The 22351-nt window shown below is 50.9% G+C and overlaps 1 protein-coding gene across 4 annotated transcripts in view; it reads left to right on the top strand.

The window, feature by feature from the left end:
- Nucleotides 1–22351, top strand: part of AHNAK (AHNAK nucleoprotein) — a 134371-nt gene that overhangs the window by 67103 nt on the left and 44917 nt on the right. The window contains exon 6 of one of the 4 annotated variants that reach the window (XM_036925806.2): nt 6639–7168. The exons of 1 other annotated variant lie outside the window; for it this stretch is intronic. In XM_036925806.2, the coding sequence (XP_036781701.2) occupies nt 6639–6700 (62 nt within the window). In that variant the 3' untranslated portion in view covers nt 6701–7168. Of the gene's footprint in view, nt 1–5986; nt 6179–6638; nt 7169–20342; nt 20672–22351 lie in introns of those variants that run through there. 2 more of the 4 variants (XM_057506981.1, XM_036925808.2) reach the window with 2 other exon arrangements.

The raw sequence follows: 22351 nt of genomic DNA on the forward strand, positions 1-22351 counted from the left end.
AAAATGGGATTGCTGAGGTTACGTCCTGAGAGTCCGTTTTAGAATGCAGGGGCGAAGAGGCCATTATTAAAGAAAGACTTCTGTTTTGGAGTTCAAATGTCTATCACTTAAAGGCTTCACCTTCAGCGACTCAGGAAATTCTGCTCTATAAAGTGACTCATTCATTCCCTCAGGGTTCCGCACAGCCAGGGTTTTACTGGGCCAACCACAGAAGCATCAATTCCTGGAAGATTGTTTCCATTATGTCATGGACTATAACTTGGAGGTGATATTTTTGAATTCTTAATTATGAAGAACTCAAAATACTTTTCAGAAATTAGTTGTAAAATTCTTGGGTGTTGTCCTCTTATGAGTGAATATGACAAATAGAAGTGCTTTATGATTTCCAGATGAATTTATGCTTAATGTACTTAAAAAGGCAACGTGGCGTCCAGTTCTACCATAATGGAGACACCTCCCCTCCAGGCCTCCAGGACCGCTTGGCCTCTAGCTAGTGAGACGTCCTCTGGGCTTTCCCTGATCTCAACTCTCACCCCCTTAGAATCCCACCCTTCTCATCTCTGTGCTTTCCAAAGCTCAGGGCTTGGCCTCCCGCTCGTCTCTCACTGTCCCCTCAAGATTTTGTTGCCCTTTAATTGTTTTTTAAAGATATTACAAAGACCAAATTCTTATCAACAATTCCATACAACTCAAGAGTCGTGTGAAATACACTCCCCACAGAGAAACCCCTGCTCTGGTGGACACTCTCTTCCTGGGGTTGCTCCCCCAAGCTGAAGGCTTCGGGACTGCGTGTGTGGACCCAGGCCTCTAGTTCCACTTTTATGCTAGACATTGTCACGAGAGACTCATTTCAGAAGCAGCAAATCTTCAGATTTGTGGGCAGTACCCACTTCTCTAGCCACTGTGGACAGGCCTTTAGGGACCTGCAGGAGGTTCCCATATGCAGCATTGGGAAATAAATTTGACTTCTGTGTGCCTCTGTTTCCTCATTTGTAATATGCGGAGTGGGGGTGCTGAACACCATGATCCCTCAAACACTCTTCTGCTCCCACCCATCTGTGTGTCTGGCCTCCTACCCCTCAGTGAATACTTCTGGCTTCTTTCTCTGCTCTTGTCATTTTTTGCCAGGCTTTTGCAGAGGTGCCAAGATGAGAAGGGCTGCTGTCACCTCCTGGCTGGCTAGCCGTGTGACCCTGCAGTCATTTGGCCCTTCTGAACCTTAGTTTTCTCATCTGAGAAATGAGGTCCAGGGACTTTCTGGTTCTGACACCTGTAGTTCTCATGACCCCCTCCTACCCAGGGGTGGGCCCTCTGAGCAGCAGGGCGCGGGGGACAGTCAGTTCAGGGTAGGCATTTGCTGCTCTCAACACAGGGCGGCAGTCCTCGGTTTGGGGCAGGGCACAGGCTGGGGAAGTTGGAACCTTTTCCAGAGCTCCTGACTCAGTTCCTCGTGTCCAACTTCTTTTTTTTTCATGTGAAGTGTTGTGAAATCCCAGCACATCTGTGGTGCATTTCAACACCAAGTATGAGTGATGTGGAGGTGATTTCTCACCTGTGAGCTGGGAATCCCCTGCCCTCTGGCCCTGTGCGGAGTTTTAAGGGAGGATAATCCGACCATCCTGGCTTGCCCGGGAACCTCCTGGTTTTAGCACTGGATGTCCCAGGTCCCAGGAAACCCCTCGGTCAACACCAGGTTGCTTGCGCGACCTCCTTGTGCCGCAGGCTGGTTGAATAGAGGACCAGCAGGGCAGTGAAACTCACTATCAGCTGGGGTGCTTGATAGATGCAGATTCCTGGGTCCCATCCTGGGGAGTCTGATTCGCTGGCTCTGGAGCAGGGATTAGGAATTCACATCTAATAAGGTAAGGCAGGGGTGGTGGCCCAGGTAGCACACCTTGAGAGACAGATACTGTGCTCGGGGCTATGGAGGAAACAGCCAGCTCCTGCCCATGTGGAGCTTCCAGCACAGGCAGAAGCCAGGCAGGGAGCCCACTGGCAGGCAGCAGCAGAAATGAGCACTGAAGCAGGAGCACGGTACCAGCCAGTGGCTTCCCTCCTCCCACTCTCCCGAGCAATTCAGAGTTTACAAAGGTCGGCTTTGCTCACGAGGGGGGTGATTGGCATTTCTCGGCAGGCTTTTCTGCGCAGGGAGGGTGAGTTAGTTGCAAGAGCCGGCCATTCCCTGTGGCTTACATCAGACCCTCCTGGCTCAGAAGGAGCCCTGCTCTCTGCTGCACCGTGTGGCTCCTCTGGTGGGAGGACCGAGGCTCCCGACCTTGACACTGGGGTCAGGGGTGGGGGAAATTAGCCTGCTTCCATTCTTGCCGGGCAGAGTCATTTCAGCTGCTCATGAGCTAGGCCTTCTTCTAAGGTGAATCGATGAGCTGGAGTCCTGCAGGACACTTGGTTACAGGGACGGTTTGGTGAGGACCTGGAGGTGGCCTGTGGAGGGCTCACTTGCTGGCTGGGCTCGGGCGGGCGCCCCTGCTGCCAAAGGGCACAGCGGTAGAGGCAGGCCTCAGAAGGGGGCAAATGGAGCCATGGCTCCACAGGCCTTAGACGAGGCGGAGTAGTGGCTGCGGGATGTGGGCTTGATGGGCTAATTGGGATGAAACGCCATCACCAAAGGTCCGGGGAGACAGTCTCCGTGCGGCCTGGGTACAGGGCCGTGCCTCGCAGCTGTCCGGTGTCTCCACCAGCTCATCCAGCTGGTCTGAGAGCCTGGGCTGGGGGGCCTGTCCTAGCCGGCACGGGCCGCTCTAACGGAAAACCGTAGACTGGAGGGCTTAAGCCACAGAAATGTATTTAAGTTCTGGAGGCTGGAAGTCTGAGGTCAGGGTGCCTGTGCGGCTGGCTTTGGTGGGAGCCCTCTTCTGGGTTGCAGAAGGGCACGGACTTCCGCCACGTCCTCCCATGACAGAGAGAAGTTGGGGAGTTCTCTGAGGTCTCATACAAGGGCAGTAATCCCATCATTAGGGCTCCACCCTCATGACCTAATTTCTCCGAAGGCTCTGCCTCCTAGTCCCACCACACTGGGGCTGAGGATTTCAACAGATAACATTCGGGGCTGACACAAACGTTCCGCCCCTTCCAGGGGCCTCTCAGGCACTGGTGCCCTGAACGGCTGCAAGCACCAGCTCTGGAGCCAGCCCACCTGGGTTGAAATCTGGTCTTAGTCACTTATCAGCTGGGTGACCTTGGGCAAGTCATTAACTTCTCTGAGCCTCAGTTTTCCCATTTGTAAAGTGACGTAATAATGCTCCCTGTGCTGTTGAGAAGATTGACCTGGATAAGCATGTAACCTTCTTAGCACAGTGCCGGCACATAATAAAGGTGAAGCTTTGTTTCTGTAATTGTGACAGAAAGTGACAAAGGCCAGCAATCCAGTAGTGAGGTCTATATTCCTTTGCTTGGGCTGACATAGCAAAATACCACAGACCGGGTGGCTGAAACAACAGAAAATTATTTTCTCACGGTTGTGGAGTCTGAAGCCCAAGATCAAGGTGATGGCAGTGTTGGTTTCCTCTGAGGCCTCTCTCCTTGCCTTGCAGGTGACTGTCTTCTTGCTGTGACCTCACACGGCCGTTCCTCTATGCGTGCCCATACCTGGTGTCTCTGTGGGTCCAAATCCTCTTCTCATAAGGACACCAGTCAGACTGGATTAGGGCCCACCCTAACGGCATCATTTGAACTCAGTCACCTCTTTAAAGGGTCTTATCTCCAAATATAGTCACACATTCTGAGTTGTTGGGCTCCAAGATATAAATTTGAGAGGGCACACAGTTCAGCCTATAACAAAGCTAATCTCAGGGGGATGATCTTTGAGGGTCAGAGAAAAAGAGCCTTCTCTAGGGAGCCAGAAACTTAAGTGGGGCCCATGCATGTTGGGGGAGCAGTGGGCCATGTTGGGGCTGCGCAGGCAGCCAGTCCCATCAGTCCTGCCATGTGCCAAGTGCAGCGTGTCTAGGATTACAGTGCTGGGCGGCCTGGCAGGTACTGAGATCAGCTCCTTGGGCGGAGCGAGGTGGGTGTAGGAGACGCTGGACGGGAAGAGCAGACAGGGGCTGGCTGTACAAGAGACAGGAAGGCCGCATCCCTGGGAACTAGGGGGACAAAACAGAAGGCAGAGTTGGGGCAGCAGCATCGGGCCAATCCCTGGCTCAGCTGGTTAAGGGTCCTGAGACTCTTACTTCCCTTCAGTGGATCAGGAAACCCTTTGAAGGGGTCAACATGGTAAGTGTCTCAGGGCAGGTTTTGGGCCATCTAGGACTTTCTAGAAGACCCGGTTGAGGCATTTCCTTATGAAATGCAAATCTGAGCCTTCAGCAGAGAACCAGGTGGCGAGGGTGAGGCCTCACCTTCTTGGACAGGCCTAGATACCAGCAGGGGGACCAGTGTTTCAGTTTGTTAACCCCCAGTTCAAGTACAGAGCTCGTGAGGGTCACTTGTCAAGCCTGGGTTCCTTTCTCCACCCCCTGTGGCTCTTCTCTTCTCTCCACAAGGGTCCTGCTGAGCTACGGCTTATCTGTGCCTATGGACCCTGACAGCCAGGGTTCCTCGGTTCAGCATGTTTACCCCTGTCCCACTCCAATTTTGGCTGCAGGAAGGGTCCCCACGGCACATTCCAGTTCCTCCACCTGCATCTCAAGGCAGCTTCTTATTCACATTGAGGGGGAAGGATTTTCCTTTACCTTTCAAGGTCTCCTAGCTGGCTGGTCTAAGAGTCAAATTGACATGAATCAGATTGGCAGGGGAAAAACCTAATGTTAATTATGTACAGGTGGGAATTCATAGACATGAGATTCCAAAGACAGTTGGGGACAGTGAGGTAGAGATGTCATCCTGAGCCAGAGAGAAGCAGGGAGGGAAGGAAGGCAATTCACAGGAACTTCAAGAGTAAATGTTTGGCAAACAAATGTTTGAAGAGCCCAGCAGAAACAATGGGATCCCGAGAGGAATTTGAAGACTGCTGCAGCCCTCCCTGTCTACCACACCTGGTGCACGTGGAAACCAGTTACCGATGGTGAGAGTTCTCCTCCAGGAGCAGATCCTCCATCTAAATCCTTTTTAAGCAAATGGCCGGGGGAGGGTCAGAGTTTCTCTCTGAGTCACGTGGGCCTTCGTTGTTTTCAGCTGTGACAATCTACGTGCTAAAGTGGCACATCTTGGGGCCGCCTGCTGTTGGTCCCTGCAATCTTTAAATGGCTTGGTTTTTTATTTCTCCCTGTTTACGGTCATTCGGAGGGTGCTGGGGGTTGAAGCCGGTATTCTTTTCAACCTCTTTGGCAGCCTCAGAATTGACTTAGAGTTTCTGACTGTGCACGTGGCCGGGGGTCTTTAGACGCAGTCCTCTTATTGAGATGTGTTCCTGCAGCAGAGCTCCTGTCTAGGAGGAAGAAATTTCCTCTACCCCTGGAGGTTCTTCTAAGAATCAAATGGACATGAGAGATTAACAGGAGGAAAAAAAAACAAAGTTTAATCACATATTTTAGGGGAAGCATATGCATGGGTTCCAAAGACAGTCAGGGAGAATGAGGCATATATGTCATCTTGAACCAAGGAGAAGAGGATGGGGGCGGGAGACTTCAAAGGAAAAGGAAAGTAATTCCAGGAATATCAAAAGAGTAAATGTTTGATAAACAAATGTTTGCCGGGCCACACAGAAACAACAGGGCCAGAGAGGAATTTTAAGACTCAGCCAGTCCCTCCCAGCCTACCACCCCTAGTTTGCATCATAATACAGTTTCCTGTGGTGAGAACTCCCCTCCTTCTGGAGCAGATCCTCCTCTAAATTCTTTTCATGCAGCTGTGGGGCTGGGAGGATGGGCAGGAGGTCAAAGTATCTTCCCAAGTCTTTGGGGCCTTGATGGTTTTCAGCTCAAAATAATCTTCCTGCCAGAATGGCACATCTCAGGCTGGCCTGCCCTTGGCCCCTATACCCCCTCAATCCAGACCTAGAACTCAAAACTATACTTCCTGCTTCCAGGGTCTTCTCAAGTCCGCCACCCCTCTGGGGGAACAGAAACGCTCCCGAGAATTCTCTGAGCTCCTCTGGACACCAGACTGCAGCCTTCTTGGAAGGCAGTGGCACAGGGCCATGTTCAAGTCGTGGGTTCAAATCTCGACTGTGACTTGATTAGCCGGGTCTCCTGGGGTGTTTCTGAGCCTCGATTTCCTCATTTCTGAGTTGTTAAGTGCCTGACACACTAAGTACTCAATAAATCATGGCTAATTTTATTCTTGTTATTGTCATCACTCATTTGACTTCCTCAACCCAAATGGCGTTGAGTAGAGTGGTTTTCCCTGAACTGAGATAAGGTGGGACCTCTCCACTGACAACTTCCCAGAGGCCTGCGGGCCACCGGACAGCCTTACTCTCCGACGTTTTGCCCTGGGCTTGTGTTCCTCAAATACTTTTGTTACTGGCTTTTGTTAAACTGAAGTTTTGCCCCCAGGACTGTTCTGAATGAAGTGTTGGTGGAGGAGAGAGGAGTTGAGACCCGCCGGGGCACGTCCGCTGTCACACCACACTGTCTGGGATGTGGGCACTTCCCAGTCTTGAACCGCACTGTCCACCAGCTTTCCCCAGGACTACTTTTAAAAACTGTGGTGACCATTTTTTTTTTTACTTCATTCAGCATCTACCGAGTGTTTGCTGCTGTGCTGGGCGCCTAAAATGCAAATGCGAGCGATGTCCTAGGCTGTAAGTCCAACAAGCCAAGGGCTGGTGGCTCTTGGACCCCCTGCTGACAACTTCCTGCCTCCTCCCTGATGGAGAAGGGTGAGGAGGGCGCGCGGCATGGGGAAAGCGAGAGCAGAGGCTTGGAGCTGGAACAGCCATGGCTCACTGAGGAAGCGGGGGTGTCGCAGGAACTGCGTGAACTACGAACGGGACACGAGATGTTTGGCGAGAAGCAGCTTATTAGTGCCGGCACTGGCTCAGCAGACTCATCCCCAAAGGCTGAGCCCCGAGCGCAGCGGGGCCGTGCCTTTTATACATTCACGGCAAGGGTAAAGGGGAGTCAGCCCCCAGCAATGCTGCGGCGGGAGCTGTTAGTGCACAGTAGGTTCAGCCAGAACGCTAGTGATGTTTTAATCCATCTCAATAAAGGGCAGCCGGATGCCCTATTGTAAACTAATGAGCCTACATGACTGTGATCAACAAGCTGTTCCATTTCACTGGGTCCCGGTGGGGGGGTACATTGTTACATGGCTTTAAACTTAAGCACCCTGGTATTTCTCTGTGTTCTTAAAGCCTTAAAGAAACATTATCCCTTTTCTTGGCTTGGCTTCCTTACGGCAGGAGCCACTGCGTGGCTAGAGGAGTGGTTTGCGTGGGTGCGCCAGAGGGTGAGACCGGGGGAGGCCTTATCTGTGGGGGTGGGAGCCACTGGAGGTTTTTATACAAGAAAATGACACAAGCTGACTTGTTATGACCACACAAGCAGCAATCACTGCTGGGCAGTATTGAGCCCGTCCTTTGCGGTAGGCATGAGCTAGATGCTTTAACAGAGTCATCTCATTTAATCCCATTTTACAGATGAGGCTGGGAGAGTCACGAAGCCCCATCACAGAGCAGCAGAGCGGGGACAAACCCGTGGGCTTCCAGCCGCGAAGCCCCTGCTCTTATCTCTCCTCAGCCTTCTGGAACCTCAGTGTCCTCGTCTGTAATACCCACCTCCTAGGGTTGCTTGATTACATTGGGGAATCTATTTAAAGTGCTTAGCAAGGTGCCTGGCACATTTTAAGTGCTCAGTAAATGGTAGTCATTGGTGTTTTTGCTGTTGTTGCTATTATCTGTTTTAGAGCATGCCCTCTCGTATGCTAGGTGTTGGGTGGTGCCTTTAACCCCCGGGCTGGCCTGAGTAAGCTGGGCTCATAAAGCCGCCCCTGCCAGAGCAGGGTGCTGAGCAGGGTGACAGCCAGCATCTGCCTGCTCCTCCCTGGTCGCTGTGGCTTCCGACGTGGGCACCTGGTTCTGTCTCGGCCGCTGGTGCCTCTCCAGCTCCAGCCTGGGTGACCACGACGGCTTCTCGGAGGCTGCCTCCTGCACCTCTCGGTTTCGGTTTGGCCCCGGCTGAGCAGGTGCAGACCCCCAGGTGGCAGAAGGGAGGATGAAGTGGAGGGACAAAGTCCAGGAGGCTGACGAAACATCTTCAGGGGAGATGAGGTGAGGGCCGGAAGGGCACCAGCCGTGGGAATGAAGGAAGACAGCTTTGGGGGATGTATTGGTTGTAGGACTGATGGAAAGTGGCAATCCAACTCCACGAGGAGACGAGAGGAGCAGAAGTAAAGAATAAATGATACTGCTACCCTTTGCCCAGTGGATGTCATCCGTTCCATGACTTTCAATACCATTTCTAGGCTGACAGTCTCCAAACTCCCAGTCTCCTGAGCTCCAGCCGTCCCTTGGCCTCTTCACTCGGCTGTCCCTCAGTCATTTCAAATGCAGCATTTTCAAAACGGAACTCTGAAAGGGATTTGCCTCCCCCATTTCTAAACCTGCTTCTCCATCTGAATCCGTGGCACCGATAATGAAATTACGGATGTGAGGCACCCACCACACAGGACCCGAGAGTCATCCTTGGTTCCTTCCTCTCCTCACCCCTCGCATCCCACTCCTCCTCAGCTTGCATCATTTCTACCTTGGCGACATGTCCCAGGGGAAACACATCACCTCTCTCTGCGCTGCCACCATCCTAGGCCAAGCCACCCCCATCCCACCTGGGGGACCGAGTCCCCGTTGCCTGCCCACTTCCACTAAGGCCCCACGGTCCAGCCACAGAGATCTTTTAGGAACTCCAAGTCGATTGTCCATCCTCTCCCCTAATGACTTCATCTGCACTTAGCGTAAGGGCCACCACCTTCCCACGGCTTACTGGGCTCTATATCGGATCTCGGCTTCACCTGACTTTCCAGTCCCTTTACTTCTCATTAGCGCCCCCTGGCTTCCTGCGGTCCCCACAACACGTCTTCCCTCCCGCAGGTCCTCACCCGTGGTTCGCCATGGTCCCCACTGTCTGGCCTGCTCTGCTTCATTTTTGCATGGCCAATTTCTGCTCCTCCTTCAAACGTCAGCCTGAATGTTCCCTCTCAGGTTGCTGTCCTTCTCAACACCCCTCCTTAGCTAATCATTTCATTCAGAGCAGGCGCTGATCGCAACTTGAGATTTTTTTCTTTGTTCATCTTTATTGCTTATCTGCCTGACCAGAGAGTCAGGTCCGTGAGGGCAGCCTGGCACATAGAAGGTGCTGGTAGCTATTTGTTGCCTTAATGAACATGGATGATGAGGGCATGCGCCTGGGGAGCAGAGAGGGCCAGGACAGCTCTGATGCTCACAGGGTGGGCAGAGGGGCTTCCCAGGGGGCAGCAGGGCCAGGTGACCAAGAGAGGAGGGACACATCAGCTGGGGGTGCTGGGGTGGCGGCGAGCAGCCAGCCTGTCTGGGGGTGACGGGATGTAGGGACGAATCTTCCCATAGTCGGGTTGTCGAGCAGCAAGGCCCTGGTCGATGCCGCTGGGGTCCTCTTGGCCTCTCAGCTCAAGCGTCACATCCGCACATGACCAAGTTCAAAGGCAGGAAAAGGGGAGCGGCATGTGGCAGACTCTCTCCTCACAAGTCCCCCTCTTATTGATGGGGGGCAGGGTGGAGGTGGAGGGGTTGTTCCCAGAAGACCCCAAGCGATGACTCCCCATATGCCACTGGTCAGAAGAGACACATGCTCTTGAACCGGAGCCCGTGCCCATCTTGCTGAGATAAAAGAATCTCTTTCCTGTCCTTGAACAAAGTTGGGATTCTGCCAGCCAAGGGGAAGGGGAATGTCTTTTGAGTAAACAGAGAACTGCCTGCTCTAAGCACATTTCACAGGAAGAGCTTCTCTGTTGGGTGAATTGAGGCAGGGGGGTCAAATAGGATGGATATGGAGAGTGGCTGCTGGATCTGATGCTTATAGACTATTTGTGGCCATTGAGAAAGCAATTCCCATAGGGCTGGGCTGCACAGGGGGCTTAGGAACTCTGGGAGGGCTCAGGACGTGAAGGTGGACTGCCAGGAAGTTTGGTGCTCAAGGGAGGAGGAGAGATGGACCAATCTGGGTGGTGGAAGCAGACATAGGAGGTCTTTTCAGCTTCGGGCAGATTCAAAGGTGTTTTATAGGCTGAGCCAAAGAGCCAGAAGGAGAGAGAGGATCAAATTTTGGAGCAAGACCAGGATAGTTGATTTCCATGCCCTGACAGAGGCATGGGGTGGGATCAAGTGCACAACAGGTGGTGGCTGTTCCTGGAACATGTGAGGAGCTTTGCTGAAGAGACTCAGATGCCTTCCAAGCCAGGAGGGAAGGCGGAGCGTGGTGACGATGCCCACCAGCCTCTAGGATTCCTTTAAGTCTAGGTAATCCCGGGGCAAAATTCCCAGTCAAAGGGAGAAATAAAATTTAAAACCCGTTTATTGCTTATAAACTGCAGTCCAGGGCCGGCTCGCTCCTCTGCTCCTGAAGAAGCAAGCCAGCAAGCAGGCCGTCCCCATCCCCTTAACCTCTCAGGTTCAGACACGCCCTCCAGTTGCCCAGGTAATTACCCATTGATATGGAGATGAACTTCTCTCCACCCGAGGAATGATGCAAATGCACTAAAGCCTTACTTCTCTCCCCTCTTGAGTGCCTGTTGATCTGCAGATACACTGAAGCCAGGTGAGATATTCTAGAAATATTACAGTTTTACCCACAGTTGTATGCTGGGGAGTCCAGGGACAAAGCCTGATCCTTGGGTTTTCTGGTTCAGAAGGACAGAGCCACCTGGCACACACATGGCCCAGGGCATGGCTGTTACAGGATGCACCCCAGAGGGTGCAGGGTGCTCCACCCAAAGCCCAGAGTGGCAGATCCTGCAGCGTGGGCAGGGGTGAGCCGAGTCAGGCGGAGAGCACGTGGATGCAGGGCCACCACTGACCGGCTGGGGTCCACTGGCACCCTCCAAGCCTGCGACCTGATTGGTGGAAGGCCAGGTTGTGACAGCTCCTCTTCCTCCTCTGCCCACAGTTATAAAATGTGCTGGCGCCCCTCCACCACCGCTTTTGACCCTTCTTAGTACCCCCTGGAACAGGACAGCATTTTCTTTCACCACTAGCCTTGGTCCTTCACTTCTGGCATCTTTTCCCCTTTGTTTTGGGGGAATGATGGCATTGGGCCCAGCTGGTAGGACTGGGAGCCAAATGTTTCTCCTCTATTTATTCAGATCGTAGCTATGGATGCAGCAAAAAGCAAACAGAAGTTTGACTAGATATATGAGCTTGGTATTCCACAACATTTCAAGCTGGTGTCTACTTACGTAGGAGGCATAAAACACAACATTATGTTAAAATGAATAATAGCCCCAACAGAAAAGAAGTGCATTTTTAGGAAAAACTTCTTAGCAGGAATGTTCAGATGCTAAGTGGGTGAGACTGGCACTAGCTCCGTGTGTCTCCTCCCACAGCTCCTTCCTGTCCACCCACATCGCGGCTGGCTTGTGCGGTGTGACCCCTTCTCCCAGATCTCCCCTTTATCTGGCCCGCGGGGTGGGGCTCTGACCTGGGCAGGGCTCCACGTGTGTCTCATGGAGTCCTTGGGGGAAGGTGGTGAGGCGCTCAGAGCAGGATCCCTGGTTCCTGAGCCGCCCCAGTCAGATCGGTCCTGCCCGTTGGCTGGGCCGCCTGGACTCCACCTCCTCTAGAACGGGACTATCTGATGATAGTTTCTGTCTCATGGGATGACTATTGGGAAGCGTTTAGGTAAGTGCCCAGATGGAATCAGTTGACAAACACAGTGCCAGCGACTTGTCCGGGTTGTCCTCTCGGGAAGGAGGCTTCAGGCGTATCTCTGCCCTCAGGGAATCGGCATCTAGCTGAAATCCACACATTTCACTGTGGAAATCTATCACAGAGGACAACCCAGGCCTCGGGGACGGCCCTTCCCTGAGCTGCGGACTTCCTGGAGGGCGAGCAGCTGCTGGGCGGGGTGCGCCGTCAGCCAGCCCTGCTTTCATCTCTGGCAGCCGAGGCAGGGAGAAAGGAGAATCTGGTATTCATTGTGTGGTTGTTTCTAACTTCCTTCTGCTTTGGAGATCCTCTTCCGAGGGAGAACAATGCCCTGAACCGGCCTCAGGCTTCCTTGGCTTGGCACTTGCCCAGCTGCAGGGGGTGGGGGCCCAAGGACACAACGGTCAGGAGAATACAAGGGCCCACGGGGTTCGAGCTCTGGCCTTGGAGAATCACTGGGGACGATGGGGTTTGGTGGCTGGTTTGCATCCCATCTTAGTGTGTTCATTGTTAAATCCTTGAGGCAAGTCCCCCCAGGCTCATTTATGAGTATTATTTTTAAATTTCTCCTATTTGCCAAGGAAAGACAATCCTTCCTGTACCCCAGGGTTCCTCTGAGGCTGGGTGGGCGGATGGGGCCACAGACTCCAGGGTGTTCCCTCTGGGACCCAGAAATTCTGGAGCCACGAGGCTGCTCCCTGCCACTTGCTCCCAGCAGGAGGGGGACAGTGCTGGGTCCTTGAGAACATGGGCTGGGCCGCGTCCAACTCCCAGACCAGCGCCTGGGAGGGATCCTCAGCAGAGGACCCTGGTGCTGACATTTCCCCAGCCAGAGCCTTGTAAGGCCAGCTGGGGGCAGAGGCCCAGGACTGGGTCCAAGGAATGGGGTGGGGTTTCCTCATTCCTTTCTGTCTTCATACTTGGCCTCTTACTTGTGGATTTCAGTACATGTATCAGTCTTGCTGGGTTTCTCTCATCAGTGGAAAGCAGAGCATATCGAAAGGCGACTGTAAATCCACGTGTGTAAAAGGGACAGGAGAAGGCCGAAGGGTTATACCTAATATTCTTAGATAAGACTATTTAAGAGGCAGAAAAATGGTTCCCTGAAGATATCCTTGTCCTAACCCCCCAGGACACGTAAATATGTTAGGATGTATGGCAAAGGGGAGGTAAGGTTGCAGATGGAATGAAGATTGTTGATCGGATAACACTGAGATGGGGAGATTGTCCTGGATCACCAGCCTGGGCTCAGTGTAATTCACAAGGATCTTTATAGAGTCAGACCTCAGAGATAGTCTGGGTTTGGTCCCAGACCACCTCAATAAAGTAAATACTGCAATAAAATGAGTCAAAAGAATTTGTAGTCTAAGTGTGCAATAGCATTATGTCGAAAAAACAATGGATGTACTTTAGTTAAAAAAAAACATTTCATTGCTAAAAGTGCTAGCCATCGTCTGAACTTTCAGTGAGCCTTAAATTTTTTTGCTGGTGGAGGGTCTCGCCTCCATGTCAGTGGCTACTGACTGATCAGGGTTGCTGAAGGCTGGGGTGGCTGTGGCCATTTCCTAAAATAAGATAACAACGACATCTGCTGCATCCCTTGTCTCCTGCTTTCACAAATAATTTCTCTGTGGCATGAGAGGCTGTTTGACAGCATTTTACCCACAGAAGAACTTCAAAAATTGGAGTCAATCTTCCCAAACCCTATCACCGCTTTATCAGTAAGTTTAGGGACTATTCTAAGTCCTTTGTTGCCATTTCAACCATCTTCACAGCATCTTCATCAGGAGTAGATTCCATCTCAAGAAACCATTTTCTTTGCTGCTTCCCTAAGAAGCAGCTGCTTATCTATTCAAGTCTTATCATGAGATGCAGCAATTCAGTCACATCTTCAGGCTCCACTTCTAATCACAGTTCTCTTGCTATTTCCACCACATCTGCAGTGAGTTCCTCTGCTGGAGTCTTGGGCCCCTCCAAGTCATCCATGAGGGTTGGAATCAACTTCTTCCACACTCCTGTTAATGTTGATACTTTGACCTCTTTCCCTGAATCCCAAATGTTCTTATTAGCATTTGGAATGGTGTCCTTTCCAGGAGGTTTTCAATGTACTTGCCCAGATCCATCAGAGGAATCACCACCTATGGCGGCTGTAGCCTTATGGAATGTATTTCTTCAATAATAAGACTTGGAGGTTGAAATGACTCCTTGATTCATGGGTTGCACAGTGGATGGTGTGTTAGCAGGCAGGAAAACATTATTAATTTCCTTGTCCGTCTCCATCAGAGCTCTCGGGTGATCAGGTGCATTATCAACAAACAGTAACGTTTAGAAGGAGTTTTTTTCTGAGCACTTCCCAAGAGTGGACTTTAAATATTCAGGAAACCATGTTGTAAACAGATGTGCTGTCCTCAGGCTTTGTTGTTCCATTTATAGAGCACAGACAGTAGATTTTGCATAATCTTAAGGGTCCTGGGGTTTCTGGAATAGTAAAAAAAAGCATTGGTTTTAACTTAAAGTCACCAGCTGCATTAGTCACTAACAGGAGAGTCTGTCTATCCTTTGAAGCTTTGAAGCCAGGCTTTGACTTCTCCTCTCTAGCTATGAAAGTCCTGCATGGCATCTTCTTCCAATAAAAGGCTCTTTGGTCTACACTGAAAATCTGTTGTTTAGGGTTGTTTTTATTATTTTTAGTTATTTTAGGTAGAACTTCTGGATAGCTTGCTGCAGCTCCTGTGTCAGTTCTCGCTGCTCCACCTGCACTTTCCTGTTGTGGATTTGGCTTCTCCCCTAAAGCTTCATGAACCAGCCTCTGCCGGCTACAGATATTTCTTCTGCAGCCTCCTCACCTCTCTCAGCCTTCACAGAATTGAGGAGAATTAGGGCCTTGCTCTGGGTTAGGCTTAGTTCAGGGGAATGCTGTGGCTGGTTTGATCTCGCATCCAGACGGCTGGAGCTTCCTCCATCTCAGCAATAAGGCGGTTTCACTTTCTTATCATCGGCGTGTCCACTGGAGCAGCCCTTCTCATTTCCTTCAAGATCTTCTCCTTTGCATTCACCCTTGGCTGACTGTTGGCACAAGAGGCTGAGCTTTTGTGGCCTATCTCAGCTTTCAGCAGGCCTTCCTCACTAAGCGTGATCATTTCTAGCTTTTGACTGAAAGTGAGAGACATGTGGCTCTTCCTTTCATTGGAACACTTAGAAGCCATCGTAGGGTTATTAGTTAGCCTGAGGGCAATGTTGCTGTGTGTCCGGGAACTGGGAGGCCTGTAGAGAGACGGGGGCATGGGCGGGTGGTGGAGCAGTCAGAACACGTACATTTATCAAGTTTGCTGTCTTTTATGAGCACAATTCATGGAGCCCCAGAGCAGTTACAATAGTAATGTGAAAGATCGCTGGTCACTGTAACGAATACAATAACGAGAAAATTTGAAATATTGGGAGAATTACCAAAATATTTGTGACACAGCGGCAGGAAGTGAGCAAGTGTAGGTGGAAGAATGGGGCCAACAGACTTGCTGGGTGCGGGTTGCCACACCTTCAATTTGTAAAATACGCGCTGTGAAACTCAATAAAATGAGGTGTGCCTGGCTGGTCTTCAGGTCTATAGGATTTTACTGAGAAAAGTGCTATGGGAACGGCAGGTGGGGATAAGAGGAGAGAGGGTGGCACAGCCCTGCAGGGAGCTGCGGCAGGGGTCAGCCATCTGCAAGGTACGACGAGACCAGAACACAGTGGCCCGTGTGTAAGTCATTTAACAGCTGTCACCGCAATTGCTGCCACCTCCACATGCCAGCCATACACTATTTCATAGTTTCCTTTTCATAGGTTTATTTTAAAAGCCTGGCATTTAATGAAAAAAATCTTTATGTCACTGTCATACCTGAAACATGGCATTTTCTAATGAGCATTGACACGAGTTTGTAACTGTTGAAAATATTCATCACATAACCTGTAAAACGTTGCCTACCCCTGGGGCTTTGAGTAAGTTGTTGGTGTGGGCTTTTACACATGAGGGGGTCTCCAGGCATGTCTGATGGTGATGCTGCAGGGGAGCTTGATATTGGCAAGAAATAAGGAGTAGGGTGATTCGTACCAACTTGCCACCCCCATCAAAGACACTTCAGGAGGGGACCCCTCCTGCTTGACCAGGGGTCACCTGGGCTCCATGTCAGCACCTCCAACTTGGGAGAATGACAGTTCAGAGGCTGGGTGAGGATGGACTGAATTCATGTATGCGTAAGGTGTTTAGAACAGGGTCTAGTGCATTGTAAGTGTTCAAGGGTTAACAGCCACAGTAACTTGGGAGATTCTGCCTGAGGGCTCTCGGCTGCCATCTGAGGTGCATCACCTGCCAGCTCCGGGACACAGCCAGGAGAGACGCCGTCTCTGGCTCCCTCCCACCCTCTGCCCATCTCTGTTGTTCTCCAGCTCCTCTGTTGGGACAGGTGTGCCCAGGTGGCATGACCACAGTTTCCCTCATGATTATGGGATTGGACTAAGGAGTAGTCTCAGCATTAGTCATCACAAAATATCCTGTTGGTTGGGGGCCATCTCTGTCCACTAGAGGTTCTGGAATGGGCTTCCAGGGACGGACACTTGTGTGCACCTGCCGGGGCCTGGTTGGATCTGGATCTGCTGTTCCATCCGAGCAGCCCCAGTCATTTCTCGAACGAGACTCATGGCCTGGAGGGAGAAAGGAGCTGTGGGAAGCAACCCCAGTTTTCCCGGCTGGACTGGAAATTCTGCCCATGGGCCCTGGAATTCTGACTTCCTTTTTGGCCTGGCGCTTGTTCCCCCGCGTATTAGGCTGTGACAGTTCCTCTCCCTCCCCTTCTGGGGATCTGGTTCCTCATCTGAAAAATGAGGGAGTTGCACCAGATTGGACCTAAGGTCCTTCCAGCTTGAAAAAGCCATGATTTGCCTCCCACCCTCTCACTTTTCCCTGCGGCCTCTTGATTGGCAGCCAGAAGCCAGGTAGAAAGAAGAGACAGAGGAGAGCTGTGCTTCCACAGTGTAAGGACAGGCGCACAGCACCGACTGTCTGGCCCCAGATGTCAGTGGTACCGAGGCTGAGGAACCCTGCTCTGGGGGAGGAGAGACAGGAGGGAAAACAGATTTAAAAGGCAAATGCATAAGTACCCTGCAGATGACCAATGGTGAGACAAATGATAATGAAAGGAAAATTTCAGGGAGAAAATAAAATGCATGGGAAAAAGGTTTATAAAGGGGGAAGGAAAAAGTTGTTAGGCTGGGGGAGAATGTGTTTGCAAAGTGACCACAGCCGGGGTTGTTACAGTGTAAGCCAGTGTCGGGGTGGGGACTGATACCCTCCCCTTTCCTTCTCCGTTCGCTCTGGAAGATGCCACCCCTGGGTAGGGGCTCCTGTGGACTCGTGGCAGTGCAGCCAGTCAGCAGTGGTGCCTGGCGATGCCACATGGTGGCCTTAAGGCTCACAGACTGGATGGTCCGAAGACTTAGGCGGTCATTATCATATGAATGTAATCATGCGAGCCCCTCATGGTTAGTTTTTCTACGAGATCTTTGCTCCTTATTGAAATAAAAACCAATCTATTATCTCCATCTCTAGAGGAAGATACCATGAAAGCAATATGAAAAGAAATTAATGTAGAACATCTTCATGACCTTGGGGGAGGGCAAACTTTCACCAACAGGACATTGAAAGCGCCAACTAGAGAGGAAAAATCAACAAATCAGACTTTATCCAAATTAGACACCTCTTCTCAGCAAAAGGCACCACTAAAAACATGAAAAGCCAAGCCTCAGACTCAGAAGAAGATTTCTGTAATACATCTATCTGATCAGGCATTCATGTCCAGAATATATGAAGTTAATAATCATATTACATAAGCAAAAAAACAAATGACCCTATAAACACCAGGCAAAAGACTTAACAGACACTCACAAAACAGCATATCCAGATGGCCAGGGAAACCGTGAAAAAGTACTCATCATTATCATCATCACCAGGAAAATGCAAATTAAAACCACAAGGAGACACCACTACATACCCACCAGAATGGCCTCTATGAAAAGAGTGGCGACACCAAGTCTCCCCGAGTCTCCCCGAAATGGGAAGCATCTAAAGCTATTGTGCGTTGCTGTGGGGGGTGCAGAAATGTACAGTCACTTAGGGACTTGCTTGGCAGATTCTGTTAAAGCTAAAGGTATGCCTCCTCTATAACCCAGTCATTCCACCTCCATGTATATATGCCCAGGAGATGTGAGTAGATATACAACAAGAAGATATGGACAAGAGTGTTCGATGGAGTTGTCTCCCAACCTGAAACACCCCCAATTCCCATCAACAGAAGATGAAAGAAATTAATGGTGGTGTGTTCACACACGGAGCTCTACACAGCAATGAAAGATTACCCAGGGTCTGATTCTGTCAATATGAAATTCAAGAAGAGGCAGGGCTTAAAGGCGATGGGTCAAATCATGATTCTGTCTGGCGGGGATGGACTGAGAAGGTGCGCGAAGGCACCTTTTGGGGTGAGAGAAATATTCTGTATCAGGACTGGAGTGGTGGTTATATAAGTGCATATATATGTAAATGGTCATAAGCTGTCCATTTAAGATGAGTGCATTCTATGTATTTTACTGTATATATGTTATACTTTGATCTAAAAAAAAATAGAAAGGTAGATTGTTATGTCCAAGAGATGTAATCACAACATAACTTACTGAACATCCAATAGATGGGAGGTGCTTTTTATAGATTATTTCACGTAATCCATCCAAAACACCCTATTGGCCAGGTATGGTTCTCATTGTACAGATGAGGAGACTGAGGCTCAGATAAGTTAAACAGTCTGAGTCTCACCGCTAAGTGGAAGAGCCAGGAGGTGAATGTTGCAATCCACACCACAGCCCTGTGGCCTGGGGTCTTGGGGTGATTCTCATGCAGCATCAAAGCTCCCTATTTTGCTTGCTTCTGCCCCCATCCCCTCAGCGTCAAAGCCATGTTTTTGAAAAGAGCTGCATCTGGTATTCCTGATGTTCCATGGCCTCAAATCCTTCTACTGTCTCAAAAACAAAAGCAACGTGGAATGGGGAACCTAACCCTCTTATGCACACCTTCCATGAATTTTTTCCAATCAGGAGAAGAATCCACGATTTCCCCGGCCCCCGGCTCAGCCTGACTGTTCCGTGTCACTCAGCCTGACTTCTCCGGGCTGGTGACACTGAGTTCCGGCGACAGCCCTCCCGCTCTGCTCCTCCTGACCTGCGAGGCTCTTGGGAAGTCAGTCTCTCAAAGCCTTTGCTTCTTTGGGTCAGAAGGGGACCGTGGTCCTTGTCTTCTGGTCTCACTGCAGGGGTTAAAGGTCACACACAGGAAGCACTCAGCTCCTGTCGGAGCATAGCGAATCCTCAGTAAAGTGGAGTGTGGAAATGTCCCAGCTTGCACTTGACTGAGGCCTGATTCCTTCCTGGCTTCTCCAAGGAGCTTTGCGCGTTTCTCCTCCAAACAATTCAAGAAAGTTAGCTAATGATTTCTCTGCCAAGTGGAGGAACTGAAGGGATGGGGCCGAATCTCAGTCGTCAGGGGGGGAGGCCACATCCACCTAGGCTGGTCAGAGGCAGGTCTTATTGGGGTGGACCTTCAAAACCGGGTAGGATTTTGTCACAGGGAGAGGATCAGGAAGGTCATTCAAATTTGTGGGGGAGGGAGGTGGCCTGGAGGGCAGACGTGGAGTTGGGGAATGGCACCGAGGCCGCTGTGGTGGGCGCCTGAGGTTTATGGAGGAACTAATGGAAGATAAGTTGGAAAGGAAGGAAGACTGGCCCCAGATGTGGGCCTGCTGAGAAAGCGGGGCTTTGTCTACAGGAAAAGGGGTTGCTGAGCATTCCTGAGGCGGGGAGGCGGAGGATGAAGCCAGGGAGTGCAGACCCCATGGGGGGTGGAGAAGGCGGCTAAGCCACCGGGCCTGTGAAGAGAGAAACGGGCAGTTTCAGGAGATGGGCTGGCTGTCGCCCCGGGTGGAGGCGGCCGGATGGAAAGGAGGGTGCAGGTAGACGGGGAGGCAGTGAGGGGCTCCTGAAGTCTCAGAGCTATTTTCTTGAGTTTACAAAGCAGAAGGAGGGAAGCAGAGAGAAAGTCCGTTTGGAGACGGTATGAAAGGGATTTCGTATGGCTAAGACGGGAGGGCTCATCTCATCTCTCCCTGGTTCCTCACCGTCTTCAGCCTGCTATTTGAACGTCCTCAGCAGCACACGGCACCCTTCCTGGCTCAGACTTGCCCGGTGCCCCTGGAGGACCCACACGGGCTTTCTGCAACCTTCCCACACCAGGCACCTAGGAACTGCGCAGAGGGAGGCGGTTGAGGCCAGAACAGATGCCACCACAGAATCATTTCCAAACCTATGCCTCTCAGAGACAAGAGCTTGTTTAGATGCTCTACCAAGGGGCTGGGGACCTTTTTCAGCCTGTGCAAAGTTAACCAACTTGAAAGCAAGCCTCCTGACTTTACGGAGAGATGCAAACAGTGTTTTGAATAACCCCCCCTTTGTTATCGTTGTTTTCCAGGGCTGTAGCCGTGGCCAGGAAGAAAACCGCCCCCTCTGAAGGTTGTTTTTATGACTGTTCTTTGGAGCATTGTTCTAAAAATGGGAAATTACAGATTGCTGTGCCAAAGGAAACAAACACCTGCAATTGAAGGAATGCCTTCCACGAGGTGGCTTCGGAGCCCCGGCCAGTGCAGGACGCACAGCTGCACAGAAGTTCCCTTGGTATCTTTCTTCATCCCCAAGGAGATTGGGTGCGGGCTTACATTTGTAACTGGGGTGGGCTTGGCAACTAGGGGACTCTGGTGATTGTCCTTAACCTACATACTCAATAAACATCCCTGAAGCATCTATGCTGGGTCAGCGTCAGCGGTTCTCACTATTACCCCTTTCCTGGTGTTGTTAAAAATCACTGGGAGAGTCGTCTTCAGGGGGCTTTTCTGGTCAAATTTTTTTCCCATTTTCAGAGTTCGTGCACGGCTTCTGCCTCCCCGTAATAAGGAGCTAGAGAGGGCCACAGCACATTCTGTTCTTTCTCCCTTTCTTTTCTCTCTCTCTCATTGACCTCCCTTATTTTTCTTCTTTATTAGTCTACAAAAAAAAAGCGATTTTTAACCTGTCAGTCAATACATTTCTTTAGGCATATGCATTTTCAAAGTTTGCCATTACATGGGTACAGACACTCTGAAATTCCTGTTCTGTGATGTTAGACATCGAGACATCATTTTTTGGTTATCTGGTTAATAGTAAACGTTTAGCCACATTGATATAATTGTGCAATAGGCCTTGAAACGTATCAAGCGTGAGGTGAATACATTTCAGATAGATTTGTGGTCTAAAGAGCATCCAGTTTCAGAAGCTGATCTCATTTTTATTAGAAACAAGAAAGGAAGGAGCAAAGGGAACAATGAATTTCAGTTTTCGAATCTTGAGGTTGCCAGATTTAGCAGATAAAAATACAGGACGCCCAGTTACATGTGAATTTTATATAAATAATGAACCCCGTCTGTAGTGTATGGATGTCCCAAATACTGCCTCGGTCACAAAGGGCAGCGTTTGGGTCTCAGGCGGCTTCGGGCAGGGGAGACACTTTAGCGGGTGGGCACCGTCTCTGTGAAGGTGCGAGGTGTGAAGGGCATGGAGCTGGGGACTGTTGCAGATGTGACTGAGTGTGCCGCCCGAGGAAGGAGGCCTCCTCGTCAGGAAGAGCGTCTGCTCTGGGCTGGGGGCATCGGATCCCCCCTTTGTCTGTCCATCAGTCCCTCTTGGGGGACTGCATGCACGGGAGGCTGGCTGGGGAACAGACCAGAAGTGGACCCGGGCTGTCCTGGATGCGCTGTCAGCTCTGCCGCATGGCTCTGTGGCTTGAAGGGCCAACATGAGAAGGTTGCATCTCTCAGAGGTGGCTGCAGCTAGGCCCCCAGAATGATGGCTACTTCCAGAAGTACATTTATTAATTTGCTGTGAGAAATGCAAAGATCTAGTAGGCTAGACAAGCCTTGTGAAGGCTGGGTGGCGGGGCGGACTCAGAACCGAGGGGCTGGTGGAGGGCTCTCCCAGCGCGGGCTCCTTGTCCATGGGAGCTGCCCTGATTCCTCTGCTGCTCATTCTCCCTGTTCAGAACCCATCTGTCTCCCTTGGGCTGCTGCTCATCCCCTCCTCGTTGGCACACTGACCTCTCTATTCATCCTGCAGGGCACAGTACATTGGATTAGATTCCCGCTTGCTAGATGACACCCTCATTCTAGTCCTGTCCCCTCGGGTGACTCCCTGACCACCTTGCTGGAGTCTAGGGAGAAGCTGAAATCTTTTCTCCTGGTTAGAGACCAGCTCTTGCTTCATAGAGCCTCCCCCAATCCTCTGTCTGTGAATTTACCAGCCTAACTCAAAGGGCAACCTTATTTCCAAGGCTTGTCCTTTGCTGCACCCCCAACATAGGTGGGGGAAGCAAAGCATGAAATTGTTTGATTTCAGCAATCATGGGAAGAGTAGTAGAAAAGGTGGCAAGACTGGAATCTTAGAGACTATTTG

This window comes from Manis pentadactyla, chromosome 9, assembly GCF_030020395.1.
Source record: "Manis pentadactyla isolate mManPen7 chromosome 9, mManPen7.hap1, whole genome shotgun sequence".
NCBI classification, from domain to species: Eukaryota; Metazoa; Chordata; class Mammalia; order Pholidota; family Manidae; genus Manis; species Manis pentadactyla.